The following is a 16,788-nucleotide window of genomic DNA, read 5'->3' as shown; positions in this document are numbered from 1 at the left end:
TCCAGACAGGGACTTGTGTGCCTTTTCCATGTCTCTGACTCCTTTATTCAGTTATAATACAGGTATCTGTCTGCTATAACTCCTGAAACTCTCTTATGTAAATGCACTTTTCTCATTCTCCGCCTCACATCTTAGCCCAGACCACACCATCTCCCCCCGGTCTTGGATACCTTCCATGTTTCCAGTGGTCTGCTCCCACTCCACACTGCAGTACCGTGATTTTTCTAAAACATGGATCGGTTCCTGTCACTCCCCTGTGAAAACTCATCCATGTGGAGTCTGACTGGTCTGCATTTGGGGACTGGACAGAGTGAGAAGGGATCTTGTGTCAGCCAGGACTCCGGTAGACGCCCCTATGCAATATCCACTTGTGGTGGTCGGGGGCGGGGAAGGGGCGGGCTTGAGCCCCCTTCCCCCCTCCTCCTTACTGCGGAAAGCTGCGGAGCGAGCAGCACTCACTTCCTATTCAGCATTCAGCAGGGAGGGAGCCTCCGAACAGCCACGTAGGCATTCTCTTCTCTCTGGAGGAAAAGGCCCAGCAGCTGTCCGAGGAAAAGACCCACCAGCTGTCAGCAAAGGGACATGTCGCAGCTAAGTAAGAATCTGGGTGACTCGAGTCCTCCAGCGGAGGCCCCGAAGCCGCCTGTCTATAGCCGCCCTACGGTTCTGATGCGGGCCCCGCCCGCTTCCTCCCGGGCTCCGCCAGTCCCTTGGGATCCACCTCCAATTGACTTGCAGGCTTCATTGGCCGCTTGGCAGGCACCTCAGCCTGCCTGGGAGGCCCCACAGGGCCAGCTGCCCGCCCCGGTGGTTCCGATGACCCAGCCTCCTGCCCTGGGGGGCCCGATAGTCCCGGCTCCCCCGCTGGGGGGACCGATGGGTAAGCCTCCAACTCCCGGGGTCCTGATGGTGCATCCTCCGCCTCCGGGAGCCCCGATGGCCCAGCCTCCGACCCCGGGAGTCCTGATGGTGCATCCTTCAGCTCCCGGAGCTCCCATGGCCCATCCTCCTCCTCCGGGGACCCCAATGTCCCACCCTCCCCCTCCGGGGACCCCGATGGCCCATCCTCCCCCTCCGGGGACCCCGATGGCCCATCCTGCTCCTCCTGGGACCCCGATGGCCCATCCTCCTCCTCCTGGGACCCCGATGGTTCATCCTCCTCCTCCTGGGACCCCGATGGTTCATCCTCCCCCTCCGGGGACACCGATGGCTCATCCTCCCCCTCCGGGGACACCGATGGCCCAGCCTCCCCCTCCGGGGACACCGATGGCCCAGCCTCCAGCTCCGGGAGTCCTGATGGCCCAGCCTCTGACTCCGGGAGTCCTGATGGTCCAGCCTGCTGCTCCGGGAGCCCCGATGGTCCAGCCGCCTCCTGCAGCCGTGATGACCCAGCCTCCGCCTTCAGGAGCACCGATGGCCAAGCCTCCAGGTCCAGGAGTCCTGATGATTCATCCTCCAGGTGCGAGAGCTCCAATGACCCAGCCTCCAGCTTCAGGAGCACCGATGGCACAGCCAGCGGCCCCACCTGCACAGCCGATGGCCCCACCTGCACAGCCGATGGCTTCTTGGGCCCCGCAGGCTCAGCCTGTGATCCTGCAAATCCAGTCTCAAGTTATAAGGGCTCCTCCGCAGGTTCCCCAGGGCCCGCAGGCACCCCCAGCGCAGCTGGCCACACCCCCGGGCTGGCAGGCGACCTCGCCAGGATGGCAGGCCACGCCGCAAGGCTGGCAGGCCACTCCCTTGACCTGGCAGACCACGCAGGTCACCTGGCAGGCACCAGCCATTACCTGGCAGGTGCCGCCGCCTGTGCGCCAGGGGCCCCCGCCCATCCGCCCTGGCCCACCACCCATCCGCCCTGGCCCACCACCAGTGCGCCAGGCCCCACCGGTGATCCGCCAGGCCCCACCGGTGATCCGCCAGGCTCCACCGGTGATCCGCCAGGCGCCACCGGTGATCCGTCAGGCCCCACCGGTCATCCGCCAGGCCCCACCTGTGCTCCGCCAGGCCCCACCTGTGCTCCGCCAGGCCCCACCTGTGATCCGCCAGGCTCCACCTGTGCTCCGCCAGGCCCCACCTGTGATCCGCCAGGCCCCGCCGCTGATCCGCCAGGCGCCGCCGCCCATCCGACCTGCCCCACAGGTCCTGGCCACCCAGCCACCTCTCTGGCAGGCCCTGCCACCCCCACCTCCACTGCGGCAGGCCCCGCAGGCTAGGCTGCCGGCCCCGCAGGTGCAGGCGGCGCCGCAGGTGCCTACGGCCCCACCTGCTACGCAGGTACCCGCGGCGCCGCTCGCTGGCCCGCAGGTGCCCCAGCCTGTGCTGCCGGCCCCGCTGTCTGCCCCACTGTCTGCCCCGCAGGCTGTGCACTGCCCATCCATCATCTGGCAGGCCCCCAAAGGTCAGCCCCCAGTGCCACATGAGATACCAACATCAATGGAGTTCCAGGAGGTGCAGCAGACACAGGCTCTGGCCTGGCAGGCCCAGAAGGCCCCCACCCACTTCTGGCAGCCCTTGCCTGCCCAGGAGGCCCAGAGGCAGGCTCCCCCCATGGTTCAGCTGGAGCAGCCCTTTCAGGGAGCCCCGCCCTGCCAAAAAGCTGTGCAAATCCAGCTACCCCCCCAGCCGCCCCAGACCTCGGGTCCGCAAGCCGAGCTGCCCACACTGCAGCTCCAGCCCTCCTGGCAGACACCGCCTGCGGTCTTGCAGGCCCAGCCCGGACCCCCCTTAGCAGCGGCAAATTTTCCCCTGGGCTCCGCTAAATCATTGATGACTCCATCAGGAGAATCCAGGGCCTCTTCTATAGACCGCAGGGGCTCCTCTAAAGAGCGCAGGACCTCCTCAAAGGAGCGCAGGGCCCCTTCGAAAGACCGCATGATCTTTGCTGCCACCTTCTGTGCTCCCAAGGCAGTGTCAGCTGCCCGAGCACACTTGCCAGGCACCTGGAAAAACTTGCCTGCCACACCGGAGACCTTTGCTCCCTCCTCAAGTGTCTTCCCAGCTACCTCCCAGTTTCAGCCTGCCTCTCTGAATGCCTTTAAAGGCCCCTCTGCTGCCTCAGAGGCCCCAAAGTCACTGCCATATGCTCTGCAGGATCCCTTTGCCTGTGCAGAGGCCCTGCCTGCAGTTCCGTGGGCCCCACAGCCCAACATGAATGCCTCAAAGGCATCCCAGGCAGTGCCCACCCTCCTGATGGCTACAGCAGCTGCCCCCCAGGCAACTGCCACCACTCAAGAGGCCTCCAAGACCTCCGTGGAGATGCCACGCCGCTCCGGCAAGGCCACCCGGAAGAAGAAGCATCTGGAAGCCCGAGAGGACAGCCGTGGCCACACGCTGGCCTTTCATGACTGGCAAGGCCCAAGGCCCTGGGAGAATCTGAATCTGAGTGACTGGGAGGTCCAAAGCCCTGTCCAGGTCTTGGGTGACTGGGAGCACCCCAACACCCCCCGTGGCCTGAGTGGCTGGGAGGGCCCTAGCACCTCCAGGATCCTGAGTGGCTGGGAAGGGCCCAGCACATCCTGGGCCCTGAGTGCCTGGGAGGGCCCGAGCACCTCCAGGGCTCTGGGTCTCTCTGAAAGCCCAAGGAGCCCTCTGCCCTTGGTTGTGTCTGAGGTTGCAGGTGTCTCTCCGGGATCCAGTGCCACCCAGGATAATTCCAAGGTGGAGGCGCAGTCCTTGTCTCCCTTGGATGAGAGAGCAAATGCATTGGTGCAGTTCCTCTTAGTCAAGGACCAAGCCAAGGTGCCTGTCCAGCGCTCGGAAATGGTGAAAGTCATCATCAGAGAGTATAAAGATGAGTGCTTAGATATCATCAACCGTGCCAACAATAAGCTGGAGTGTGCCTTTGGTTATCAATTGAAAGAAATTGATACCCAAAACCACGCTTACATTATCATCAACAAGCTGGGCTGCCCTACAGGGGATTTGGTGGCATCCTATTTAGACAGGCCCAAGTTCGGCCTCCTGATGGTGGTCTTGAGCCTCATCTTTATGAAAGGCAATTGTGTCAGGGAGGATTTGATCTTTAATTTTCTGTTCAGGTTGGGGTTGGATGTCCGGGAGACGAATGGTCTCTTTGGAAATACTAGGAAGCTCATCACCGAAGTGTTTGTCAGGCAGAAGTACCTAGAGCACAGACGAATCCCCTACACTGAGCCCGCAGAGTATGAGTTCCTCTGGGGCCCTCGAGCGTTCCTGGAAACGAGCAAGATGCTTGTGCTGAGGTTTTTGGCCAAGCTCCATAAGAAAGATCCACGGTGCTGGCCATTCCATTACCTTGAAGCGCTGGCAGAGTGTGAGTGGGAAGACACAGATGAGGATGAACCTGACAGCAGTGACAGTGACAGCGCCCGCGGCCCCACCAGCAGGCCCCCTCCCCGCTAATAGGTGTAGCAGAGATCTCGCTCCTGTGTTTCCCTGGCCAGAGGCCACTGACAGGGTGGGGGGACATTTTTGTTTCTGGTGTTTGTGTTCCAGTTCCACACGTGCAAGTTTGGATTTTCAACTTGGTTTTGTATCTGCCAAAGCTTTGTAAATTTTTCATGTGGTGTTGATTTCAATCGGCTACTGTTCTGTTCTGTATTTTGGCATCTGTATTTTTAAGTGAGATCTGTGGTTCTCTGTTTTGTGTTATAATTGTTATGTTTTGGTATCAGCTTTGTGCTGGCTTTGTGAAATGAATTGAGAAGCTATCCATCTCATTCTGGTATAGTTCATGTAGCATTGTAATCGGTTGTTCTTTGAATGTTCAAATGACTCATCAGTAAAAACTGTCTACAGAGAAGTAAATATCTATATCTATATATATAAATATACTTTCAGCATAACAGAAGCGTTTGTCTTTATTCTAATTTTTACACTAGATGGTGGAAGCCAAGTTTTGCCGTATTCTCTGAATAGACATGAATACCAAGACTACTCTCAGTCATAGAAAAAACCACGGTGATGGAATTGTTTTCCACGGGGAGTACTCCATTCATCTTTATAAGGATGCAGTGATTTCAGTGGGTGGTAAAACGTAAGATTTCCATTAAACCAAAACAAAACTTCACAAGTCAGTGAGGCTGAATCAGGAATGGGTTGTATACCTGGTCTCATTCAATTCTCACAATACTCTTTCAAAGGAGACGTTATTATCTCCATTTTGTAGGTGAAGAGATAAGCCTCCAGGAGATTAATTAAAGCACAGACGTCAGTGCCCAGCCAGTAACGTTGTTATTAGAAGCAGAAATGTCCTTAAGGGTATATGGGGAAGAAGGGCCATCTGCCTGCAGGACCACAAATAACCAGGTGGTCCGGCTGCATGGAAAAATTGGCCAAAGGGGCATTTGTCAATCATGTGTCCCGTGTGGGGGTGTCCAGCAGTTCAAATTTGGGTTTCATCAACCCACTGCTACCGGGATGGAAACGTGCTCCCTGCAGGATATCCAGGCTTATAACAGGGAACAGTAAAAAAACAGGCTTCATTGAACTAGAAACCCTGCAGATTGCCGGCAGTAGTGTTGGGGTTAGGGGAGGGCGTGGCAGGGGGATTCCTAGCAACACAGAGTTCTAGGGGAAGGTCCTGGGGGAAAGGGTCAATTCTTACATGTAGGGGAAGTCAGCCGGCAACGCCTGAAGTTGCTGAACAACCGCGGTCAGCCCTTGGCTATGAACCTGGTCTAGGCAGGAAAGGGACGAGGGAATGAACTGGCCTGAGTGTTTTGAGGAAGGATATTCAAGCACACACCAGGTTGGCGGACCCAAAAGGACGTTCCTGTGGTCATAGTCTCTTCCTGTGGACGGGGGACTATCGACCCTGCTTGCCACTGTCTTATCAGAAGGAAGAAATCCAATCCCATATCCCGCTTCTAGGGTGAAGCCGAAGTCCCAGATGAGGTTAGTGGCCATGGTGGAATTCTCTTGCCACCTAGTGGCAGATCAGAGGTGCCACCACAGCTGCTGCAATAGCAGCCCCTCCCATGGTGCTTAGCTTCTTCACACCATGTATATACTTGGATTGCAGCTACTCCTTGCTTCACCACTTTCGCTCGTGATTTTATCTGTATATGTGCCCAGAGATTCCTTCTTTTCTCTTAGAGGCCACGGTAGCATCTGTTTTCACGTCCAATCTGCTCTTCACTTGACGATTTCTGTCCTTGGTCCTACAGCGCTGCCCCTTAGGAAGCTGACTAGGAGAGGAACCCACAAGATGCAGACTCTAGTCCTAGCACCCGCAGAGCTGAGCCTTCCAGGACAGTGATCCCCGCCCCAGGACCTGCCAGGCCGCAGGAGGTCTTCCTCAAGTTGTCTAAGTGGTCAGGTACTCCAAAAACTGGGAGGCAGTTTCCTACAAACTCCTTGGGTCAGAGAGTCCTGCGCATGTGTCCATAAGCAATGTTTAGTTATTTTTACAACAGCAAATGTCTGTTGAAGGAGACAGCAATGCCCCAGCTGAGAACTGTCCCCAAAGGAGGTTTAGCTGGCCCAGTAAAGTGGCATATTGGTCTAGTATTTCTTGTTTGTGTTTAGTTCATTTATGATTGCTTATAAAGTTTTCTCCAGACCATAAACTCATGGAATGCCTGAGCAAGATGCTCTTTGTGGAACCAAATTTGGGAAGTAGCATCATGGGACTTCGGTGCCATACTTAAGGGGGGCTGGTTCTGCTCCACGGTAGAGAGGCTTACTTCTCAGCTACAAACCTCACTCTCACACGTGACACACATCTAATGGCCTTCTTTAAGTAATGCCAAGGACTGAAAACCTGAATATGTTTATATTGTAATGAGATACAAATTGTAACAGTGAAAAATTTGTTCATTACCAACGAGTAAACTAGTTATTCAACTGAAAATTTTAAGAAAGAGCAGCTAAAAGGACAGTGAAAAGCAGAAAACAAAGACCAGGAATATAGAAAAATACGGGATAAAAAACAGTGGGAACGAATTCAAATCCCACTTATTTGAAAGTGCTAAGATGCAGAAAATGTAGTACAAATCTTTTTTACTATAAAATTGAGCAAAAAGCCCAAACCTAGTAATAGGCAAAACATATCACATGAAAAAAAAAATGGCAAGTAAATGTTGAAAGTGTTACACCTCACTAATATTTAAAGATAGAGATATTAAATCTATATTCTAGTTTTCATTTATTAAATTGGCATAGATTAAACTAAAACCTCATGCAACGTCCAACATCAATGATATTGTTATGAAACTGGAACCGTTATACACAACCAATGAAAGTATAAGTTATTACAATTTGCCTGGAAATCAATGCAGCCAATTCTGTCTTCAAAATGCTTTAACAAATTACTACTATTTTACCTACAAATTCTTCATTTGGGAATATGTTGAATGAGAACAATCTGCAGAGAAGGCAAAGACTTCTTCATAGAGAAAGCTGTTTATGAACATGTGGGAGATTTATCAGGGTGTGTACATGCCCCCCTCCGCAATATAAACCTAGTATCAGGAAGTACAGCGAGTTTCTGCTGAAAAAAACACAGCCTTCCTCAGAAAACAACTTGCAGTTGTTTCAACACACAGAAAATGGAAGGCTCAGCATCCACTATTATGGGCTGTAGAGATGTGTGCAATCTGTGCCTGAAAATTTTAAAACTAGGTGTTAGCACACTCTTGCCAAAGCCATAAATGATCCCAGCAAAACATATTATTTCTAGTGAAGAAAAAGTGCAAAATAGTTCTCAAAGTGATGAAATTCAGTGTACTCCTATGTAGAGTGTTCAACTATAAGCAAGTTAATATTTTAGGATATTTGTCTTAAGAAGATGATCTGAATTTTGGAATAATTTTACTCAAAGACATTACTCCTGAGAGCAACAGAGGAAAGGACCGGTGGTTTTTGAAAACCACCAGTGAATCAAACTTGTCAGCAAACAAGAGTTAAGGATTGTGGCTGTGACTGACGGAGCACTTTCTAGATTCAGGTGCCGGGGCCCTGTGGCCGCAGTAATACCCATTTTACTGGGCATGTAGCCCACATTATTGGTTTGCCCTCAGAGTTACAGGCATCCCCAGAACTCGGCAATTCACACCGACGGTCTTGATACTCGAAAGGATACATCATTCCTGCGCCCCTGCCCTTAGCTGCCCGGGCTGGAAACCTGGGCATCTTTTTCTCCCTGATTTGATCGGTTGTCAGGTCTTACCAGTTTTGCACTTTGTACAGTCAGTGTTTTTCTCCTCTCCATCCCTGTGGACACGGTATCCTGCCTGAACTTGGCAGTTTCCTTTTCCATGGTCTCTGCCTTCAGCACTGCCCCTTAATCAAATCTCCACATTGGCTGCTCAGTGGCCTCTGTGCCGCCGCCACACAGCTGTACACACCTCGTAATGCCTCTCCCTGCCTGAAGCATGTCAAGGCCTTCAGTGTTCCTCAGAGTAAGGTGCAGCACCCCTCAGCTCACCTTCCACACGTGGGGGGGTCCAGGAACAGCTGGTTAGAGTAGGTTTACCTACAGAGAAATCTACAAACGAGGCCAGGGGTCCCTCTGCTGGACAGTTCAAAGAATTCCTCGGATTCTGAACTGAAAGCCTAAGCAGGCCACCAGGAGGGTCCTAAAGGGAAAAAGTCCCTGATACAAAGGGCCCAAGCTACATTTTCCTGTGTGCAAGCAAATTTGTTCTTTCAAATCTCCCAGAGGGTTCCATTGTGAATTCCACCTAGGGACATATACAACACTACTAGCGCAGTAGTACAATCCTCTAATCTGTCGACATTCTGAAAGTTATATCCGCCTCCTTTTGTTTAACAGATGACACTTATGATGAGCCTTCTTCATTATCAGCCTCCTCCTGCTCTTATTAGAGACACTAAATAGATCATCCTGGCTGTGTCAGTGGCATGTCCTTCTTTGTGCAAATGGTCTGGCTCTGCAAGCTGCCCATTCACCTCCAAATGAGATTTGCTTTCTGTGCTACCTCTTGTTCTGAGGGAATTCAGCTTGTGAACCGCTGTTAACAGAGGACTGATGATATCCAGTCCACCAGCAATCACTACAGAACATTTTCTAGACCCAGGAGACTTCCTGGAGCTGCTCCTCAATGGCTCAGAATCTTCCCCTGAAACAGCCCGCTGGATGGGGCCCCAAAGATGTGGAATCGAAATATTGGCCCTGTTGGCTCCTGCGAGACAGCCTCAAAAACGTTCTATTTTGAAATAATCATAGATTCACAGGAAGTTGCAAAAACTATGCAGGGTAATCTCATGTACCCTTAATCTAGTTTCCCCCATTGTTTAGACCCTGTAAAACTGTAGTACATCAAGGACATGGACATTGTACCATCTGCACGTTCAGCTCAGCTCAATGCCGTCTTATCACGTGTGTAGATAGTGTAACCAGCACTGCAATCAAGATATAGCACTCTTTCACCCCCACCAAGATTTCTCCCATGCTACTCCTTTATAGCTGTGTCCATCTATTTTCCCTCCATCCTTAACCTCTGGCGATCACTACTCTGATCTGCATCTCTATCACTTTGTAATTTCAAGAATGTGCTCTAAAAGCAATAATGCCTTTGAGACTGGCATCTTTCACTGAGCATCATGCCCTTGACAACCATCCACATTTTGTCTGTGGCAAATGTCTATGGCCGTAATTGCTGTATCATTTGATAGATCTATGGTTACTTATTCAAAGAGCTTTTCAAACTATTTTCCAGAGGGGCTGTAACATTTTATATTTCCACCAGCAGTGTATGAGAAATCCAATTTTTTTTTTTTTTTTTTCAGACGGAGTCTCGCTCTGTCGCCCAGGCTGGAGTGCAGTGGCACAATCTCGGCTCACTGCAAGCTCCGCCTCCCGGGTTCACGCCATTCTTCTGCCTCAGCCTCCCAAGTAGCTGGGACTACAGGTGCCCACCACCACGCCCAGCTAATTTTTTGTATTTTTAGTAGAGATGAGGTTTCACCATGTTAACTCAGCTAATTTTTATATTTTCAGTAGAGATGGGGTTTCACCACATTGGACAGGCTGGTTTTGAACCTCTGACTTCAGGCGATCCACCTGCCTTGGCCTCCCAAAGTGCTGGGATTACAGGTGTGAGCCACCATGCCCCGCCCTATATTATATTTTAAATTTTAGTTTCCACCTATTCAACTCAAAACTCAAAATGGTTGAGTTTTGAATGTTGATCTTGTAGCTTTCACTGTGTGAACTCACATATTAGTTCTAGGATTTTTCATATATCCTTTGGAATTTTCTTTGCAGACCATTGTGTCATCTGCAAATAGAGACAGTTTTATTTCTTCCTTTCCTCTTTGTATACATTTTAAAGTAAAAAGTCCCTTATAGTGCTGGATTCCCTGTGATATGTTGAATAGGAGTGGTGAGAGCAGATATGAATTCCTGATGTTAGGAAGAAAACATTCAGTTGTTTGCTATGAAGTATCATGTTAGCTGTAGGCTTTGTGTAGGTACCTTACATCAAGTTGAGAAAGTTCCCTTCTATTTCTATTTTTCTTAGAGGTATTTTTTTTCTTTTTATCGTGAGTGGGGATGAAGTTTTGTCAAATGTATTATCTGCATTGATTGCTATGATGATGTGATATTTTTCTCTTTAGCCTGTCAATATGGTGGATTACTTTCACTTATCTTTTAGCATTGAATCATCCTTTTATTTCTAGAATAAACACAATTTGATAATTTTATATGTATGTAATTGCTGAATCCTCTTTACTAATATTTCGTTAGGATTTTTATATCCACATTCAAAAAGAGTGTTTGTTCATAGTTTGCCTTTTTTTGGCATTGTTTTTGTCTGATTTTGGTATCTGGGCACTACTAATTTTATAAAATAAATTGTTCCCTTCTTTTCTGTTTTCTGAAAGAGACTGTGTAAAGTTGGTGCTAATTCCTTTGTAAACATTTGGTAGAATTCTCCAGTGAAACCGTCTGGGCATGGAGATTTCTGTTCTTCAGAAAGCACGTGTATAATTTCTCAGTGAAGCACATTTGCATCATTTCAGCATTTATTTCTGATGATTTCTTTTCTCATTCAAGTTGAGATTTTTCTGGTTCTTGGTGTGAAAAGTGACTTTTTATTGTATCCTAAATATTTTGGGTATTGTGCTATGAGACTCTGGATCTAATTACAATCTTCTCTTTCAACAGACTTTCCTTTCTAGGAGACTGTATGGGTGGGAAATAAGGACCCTGCCTCAGTAGTGCCTGGTAGGGGCACCAGTCCAGGACCCCTAGGTGGACTCCGTGGACACCCAGTGTGCGGAGGGTGTGCTCTCTAGCACAGAGCTGGGGTAAAGTTCAGCTTCTGCACTCTGCCTTTGCTGACACCACCCTGCTCAGAGGGGAAGAGGCCCCTTTTCATTGCTCCCCTGTGAACTCCAAGGACAGAAAATGGGGAGGCAGGCCTCATTAGCACGGGAAGTCTTCTCACTTGGCATCCCTTAACAGCACCCCAGCAGGGAAGGTGCAGGAAGGTCAAAGTTCAAGCTCCCCAGGTTGTCTCCATGGACACCACACCGTGGAGGCTTGTTATTGCCCGGTGAAGGTGAAAGTCCCAGATTCTCACCCTGACAGCACCCCAGCAGGGGAGGGCTACCTCGGCCTCACCAGGACAGGGTGGAAGTCTAGGCTCTCCCCTCTGGCCTGCTGAGTGGGTCGAGGTGGGGCCACAAGTTTTCCTGTGGGGGTTTGTCTTCAAGTAGGGAAACTAGCCTCCAAAAGTTTTCTGTCTTGCTCGGTTTCTCCTTTTGTGGTCTTTTGGCTGGTGATTGTAGGTTATTCGGCGGCTTTTTGTGTGTGGTCTCATAGGAGGGGATATTCATGGATTGGGAAGATGACAATTTTAAGTGTGCCCGGAACAGAGTAAGTGTGCCTGGACCAGAGTGAATATCAGAGTTGAATAGGCTAGGATAAGGCAGCAGGTATAAAAATCCAGAAAGCCACAGCCTGCCTACAAAATTCCCTTAATCAGTCCAATCTACCTGATGCCTTTTCTACTGAGCTTAGTCTGCCTCCCCACGCATTTCCGTAAAGTAGGCAATGACCACTATTGTCATTACTTAGGCTTTTCTCTTTTGGGTAACTGCTTTATCCAATCTCCTATTCTCCAATTCACAATTGAATTGGAAACTGAGTGTGATCATCTGTAGAGGGTGTATTGGGGAAAAATATTCCATGCAGATATTGCATAAATAATCTTAAAATTTATTTTGCTGGTACTCAGACACTCATGCTTGTCAATTTCATGTTAGGAGAAAACTTTTTTTATCTTTTAGACAGAATCCAACTCCATCCTCCCCGATACCCCATTAATGAGAAATGGGGCTTGGTGGCTCACGCCTGTAATCCCAGCACTTTGGGCAGGTGGATCACTTGAGGTCAGGAGTTCGAGACCAGCCTGGTCAACATGGCCAAACCTTGTTTCTACAAAAAATACAAAAAAATTAGCCAGGTGTGGCGGCAAGTGCCTATACACCCAGCTACTCGAGAGGCTGAGGCAGGAGAATCACTCGAACCTGGTAAGCAGAGGTTGTAGTGAGCTGAGATGGCACCACATGCCACTGTACTCCCGTCTGGGCAATAGAGCAAGACTCTGTCTCAAAAAAAAAAAAAGAAAAAAAAAGCATTAAGTAAGTGTGTGTAGCATTCTCTGTTGCTTCCCATTTCCACTCTTTCCACTCGATCCGATCTCCTTCTTTGCTGACAGAGACTTGATTTTGTAAGGATGTTTACTGTCCAATTTATTCATTAAAGTTAATCCCTTCCTTCATCCAGGGTCAGTTTAATCACAATAAATTCAAGTATCATCCTCCATTCACGCACATGTGGCAAAATCTAGTCGGAAGGGTTTGGAGATATTTTCCTCCATAATAAAAGCATTGTTTTAAAAAGAGATGGCCGGGCATGGTGGCTCACGCCTGTAATCCCAGCAATTTGTGTGGCCAAGACAGGCGGATTACCTGAAGTCAGGAGTTCGAGACCAGTCTGGCCAACACGGTGAAACCTCGTCTCTACAAAAAAACACAAAAAATTTGCCAAACATGGTGGCGGACGCCTGTAAACCCAGCTACTGGGGAGGCTGAGGCAGGAAAATCGCTTGAACCTGAAAGGCGGAGGTTGCAGTGAGCCGAGATTGTGCCAGTCACTACACTCCAGCCTTAGTGACAGACCGAGACTCTGCCAAAAAAAAAAAAAAAAAAAAAAGAAAATAGTTTGTCTTCAGCACTGAATGCTCTAATACCTGCATGGGATTCCTGGAACTGCTCTAGTAACACACAGTCATGAAAGAAACATCACCAAAGATCTCAGGAACAAAGGCAGAGAGCGCCCATGGCTTCAGTGATCTGGTTGAGCCACTGTATCAAGAAATCCTGGAATGCCCTACCTGTAGGGCATTTAAAAAGTAATTTTAGTTGAGTTTTATTTTACTTATAGCTACAAGCATGTTAATTGATCCTAATTATTCCACAGTCTGATTTGGGCAAAAAGTTATGTGCTTCTCCTCCAAGTAGCCGTAGATTCCTGGTTTCATGCACCAGCACCACTTCTTTGACTTTTGTAGAGTCCCTAGGTCAGGTGGGTGCTGGGGAGGCTCTAAGTAACCCCAAGACAAACATGAGCTGGAATATCTCATCTCCCCAGTCAATTTTACTCGAATAGAAATTTTTTGAAGGTAAAATACCATGCAGAAACATTATTACCATAACCAACGACCATGAATTACAACGAAGTTTGATTCACTTCTGAATCATGTTTACTTTCAGCCCTTGTTTTTTTACATAGTATGTGAGACTCAGAGGCTTAATGGTTGCAGCAGGTGTAAGTGTGCACATAGGATTCCTTCCACCTCCCCTGAGAGTGAGGGTGTGGTACCTTACCCGAGGGTGCGCCAGCCATGCTCCTTTGTGAGCCTGCATGTCCTCATTTTGTGTGACAGTGTTTTGTACTGGGGGATAGTGGCATGCATTGCATTTCTCCACGGCTGAGGAACATCCTCTTTACTCCCACCGTGCAGTTGTGCTGAGATCTTTCTCCCCCCGCCCCCCTCCCACCCCCATCCCCCGCCCCAGAGATGGAGTCTCGCTCTGTCACCCAGGCTGGACTGCAGTGGGCTCCCTGCAACCGCCGCCTCCCTGGTTCAAGTAATTCTCCTGCCTTAGCCTCCCAAGTAGCTGGGATGACAGGCACGCACCACCATGCCTGGCTAATTTTTGTATATTTAGTAGAGATGGGGTTTCACTATGTTGGCCAGGCTTGTCTCGAACTCCTGACCTCATGATCCACCTGCCTTGGCCTCCCAAAGTGCTGGGATTACAGGTGTGAGCCACTGCACCCGGCCCATGCTCAGGCTCTTTCTGTCATGCTCTGCAATTGCATGCTCGGAGTTCTGGCACTGAGTTACTGAGTTCAATCCCCACCTTAGGGTGCACATTTCCAATCTGCCTAGTGCAGGGTGTGAGAGTGGAGTCAGTCACAGCTGTGGGCTTCCCATGTCAGGCCAAGAACTTGGGAGAGTCCCACGGCCTGAAAGCAGTATCTCTGAAAATCCAAAAGTGGTAGAGAATGAAGGAAAATAATTGCAGCCACTATAAACGTGAAACAGTTTACAAATCTTCCAAACATACGAACCCCAGACTCATTTTCTCGCGTGTGTTTATCATACTTGTATTGCATGGCAACACATGGTAGACATATTTCATGGAGTATCACATTCAATCTTCTCAAAAACCCTGGAAGGTGTTTGTTCCCATTTTATAAATGATGCTGAAGCTTGTGAGTTGAGTGCATTTCTGCAGGTCACTTAACCGGCGATGCTGGAATCTAAAGCCAGCTGGAACCACTTTGGAGCCAGTGTTAAGAACACTGGTGCTGCTGTTCTCTGCTTCTCGTGATCTGTCTCCCGGTCCTCTGCTCCAGTGTGACTGTGACTTCTCTGAGAGTGGTTTCAAAAGTCTGGCATTGCCTCTTGTCACTGCTTTTCTGTGGTTCTCTCCCCTCGGATATGCCACTCCCTGTTTAGGCTTCTGGGGCGACTGGACTTTGATTTGGAAAACCAGTCTTGTCAAAGTTTGGGATAAATGACTGGCTTGTTTGGGGAGATTAATTTGAGTTAAATGAATAGAGTAAAGAGCAAGGAATTGGAGACTTAATTTGCTTTGTTGTCCTTTTAACTGATTATGGGTTAGTATATAATATGTTTGCCTATGGCTTCCAGGAAGGATCCCTCAGGAAGCTCAGCAAGTGGTTATGAGCAGGCTGAACAACGAGTGAACCCAGGTTGATGCAACTGGTCAGTGCTGCTGGGGCCAGCTGCCCTTAGCACCATATTGACCACTTTTCCCATACCTTAGCAGAGAAGGAAGTGACCATCACCCCATTTCTAGGATGATGTGATATTCTTAGAAGTTTTTGGACCTCATAAGAAAAGATACACCCAAGGGATTTATTTTCCTTAAAATCATTAAGAAAAACCATTATTCAAAATTAGTAGTAGTTTTATTTCATCTTATTTTATTTTGTTTCACTTTTTATTTTATGTTCAGGGGGTACATGTGCATGTTTGTTACATGGGTAAGGTGCATGATACCAAGGTTTGGGGTATGGATGATCCTGTCATGAATGTAGTGAGCACAGCACCCAAAAGGTAGTGTATTAACCCTTGGTCCTTCTCTCCCCCTCTAGTCATCACCAGTGTCCATTGTTCCCATCATATGTCCATGCACACTCAGTGTTTAGCTCCCACTTAGAAGGTGTTTGGTTGGTTATTCCTGAATTAGTTCGCTTAGGATAATGGTCTCCAGCTCCATCCATGTTGTTGTAAAGGACAAGATTTTGTTCTTTTTATTATAATTGCATGGTATCCCATGGTTATATGTACTTTATTTTCTTTATCCAGTCCACCATTAATGGGCATCTAGGTTGTCTCCATGTCTTTGCTGTTGTGAATAGTGCTGTGACGAACATACAAGTACGTGTGTCTTTCTGGTAGATGATATATTTTCCTTTGGGTATACACACAGTAATGAGATTTCTGGATGGAATGGTAACTCTGTTTTAAGTTCTTTGAGAAATCTCCAAACTGCTTTCCACGGTGACAGAACTAATTTCCATCGTGTTCCCTATTCTCCACAACTTCTCCAGCATCGTTTATTTTTTGACTTTTTAATATGGTTTTTACCATTGAAAGTAATAACAAAACCCACAATTACTTTTGGACCAACCTAATAGTAGCCATTCTGACGGCTTTGAGATGGAATCTCATTGTGGTTTTGAGTTGCATTTTTCTGATGATTAGTGATGTTGAGCATTTTTTCATACGTCTTCCTTTGAGAATTGTCTGTTCATGACCTTTGCCCACTTTGTAATGGCATTGTTTGTTGCTTTTTGAGTTATTTAAGCTCAATTCAACAACAACTGTCTGAAATAAACTGTCTGAAATAAACTGTCTAAAATCAAGATTTGTATAGATTCTGAATATTAGACCTCTGTCAGATGCATAGTTTGTGAATATTCTCCCCCATTCTGGAGGCTGTAATTTGTCTGTTTATTCTGTTCACAGTTTCTTTTCCTATGCAGAAGCTCTTTTGTTTAATTATATCCCAGTTGTCGATTTTTGTTTTTGTCAAAATTGTTTTAGCCTACGGCCGTACCACCTTAAAAGCACCCGATTTTGTTTGATACTGGAGACAGCTATTTCAAGGTATGGGGGGGGGGAATCTTTGGATGCATTTAAATAATTCTGAAAAAGCAGGTGAGCCACTTGTCTTTACAGAGTTTGTATGGACTGATTCTACGAAACAGGTGCCAAAACGAATCAGATCTGG

The 16,788-nt window shown here is 48.4% G+C and overlaps 1 protein-coding gene across 1 annotated transcript; it reads left to right on the top strand.

The window, feature by feature from the left end:
* The first annotated feature begins 243 nt into the window (after positions 1 to 243).
* On the top strand, positions 244 to 4,812 carry LOC105466236 (MAGE family member L2). The gene has a single exon (XM_011715259.2). It carries the CDS (start codon positions 583 to 585, stop codon positions 4,378 to 4,380), a length of 3,798 nt encoding a protein of 1,265 aa, XP_011713561.1. The 5' UTR covers positions 244 to 582; the 3' UTR covers positions 4,381 to 4,812.
* The last annotated feature ends 11,976 nt before the right edge of the window (positions 4,813 to 16,788 follow it).

This window comes from Macaca nemestrina, chromosome 7, assembly GCF_043159975.1.
Source record: "Macaca nemestrina isolate mMacNem1 chromosome 7, mMacNem.hap1, whole genome shotgun sequence".
NCBI classification, from domain to species: Eukaryota; Metazoa; Chordata; class Mammalia; order Primates; family Cercopithecidae; genus Macaca; species Macaca nemestrina.
Note: the sequence above shows the minus strand (reverse complement) of the source record. Positions and strands in the feature narration are given on the sequence as shown.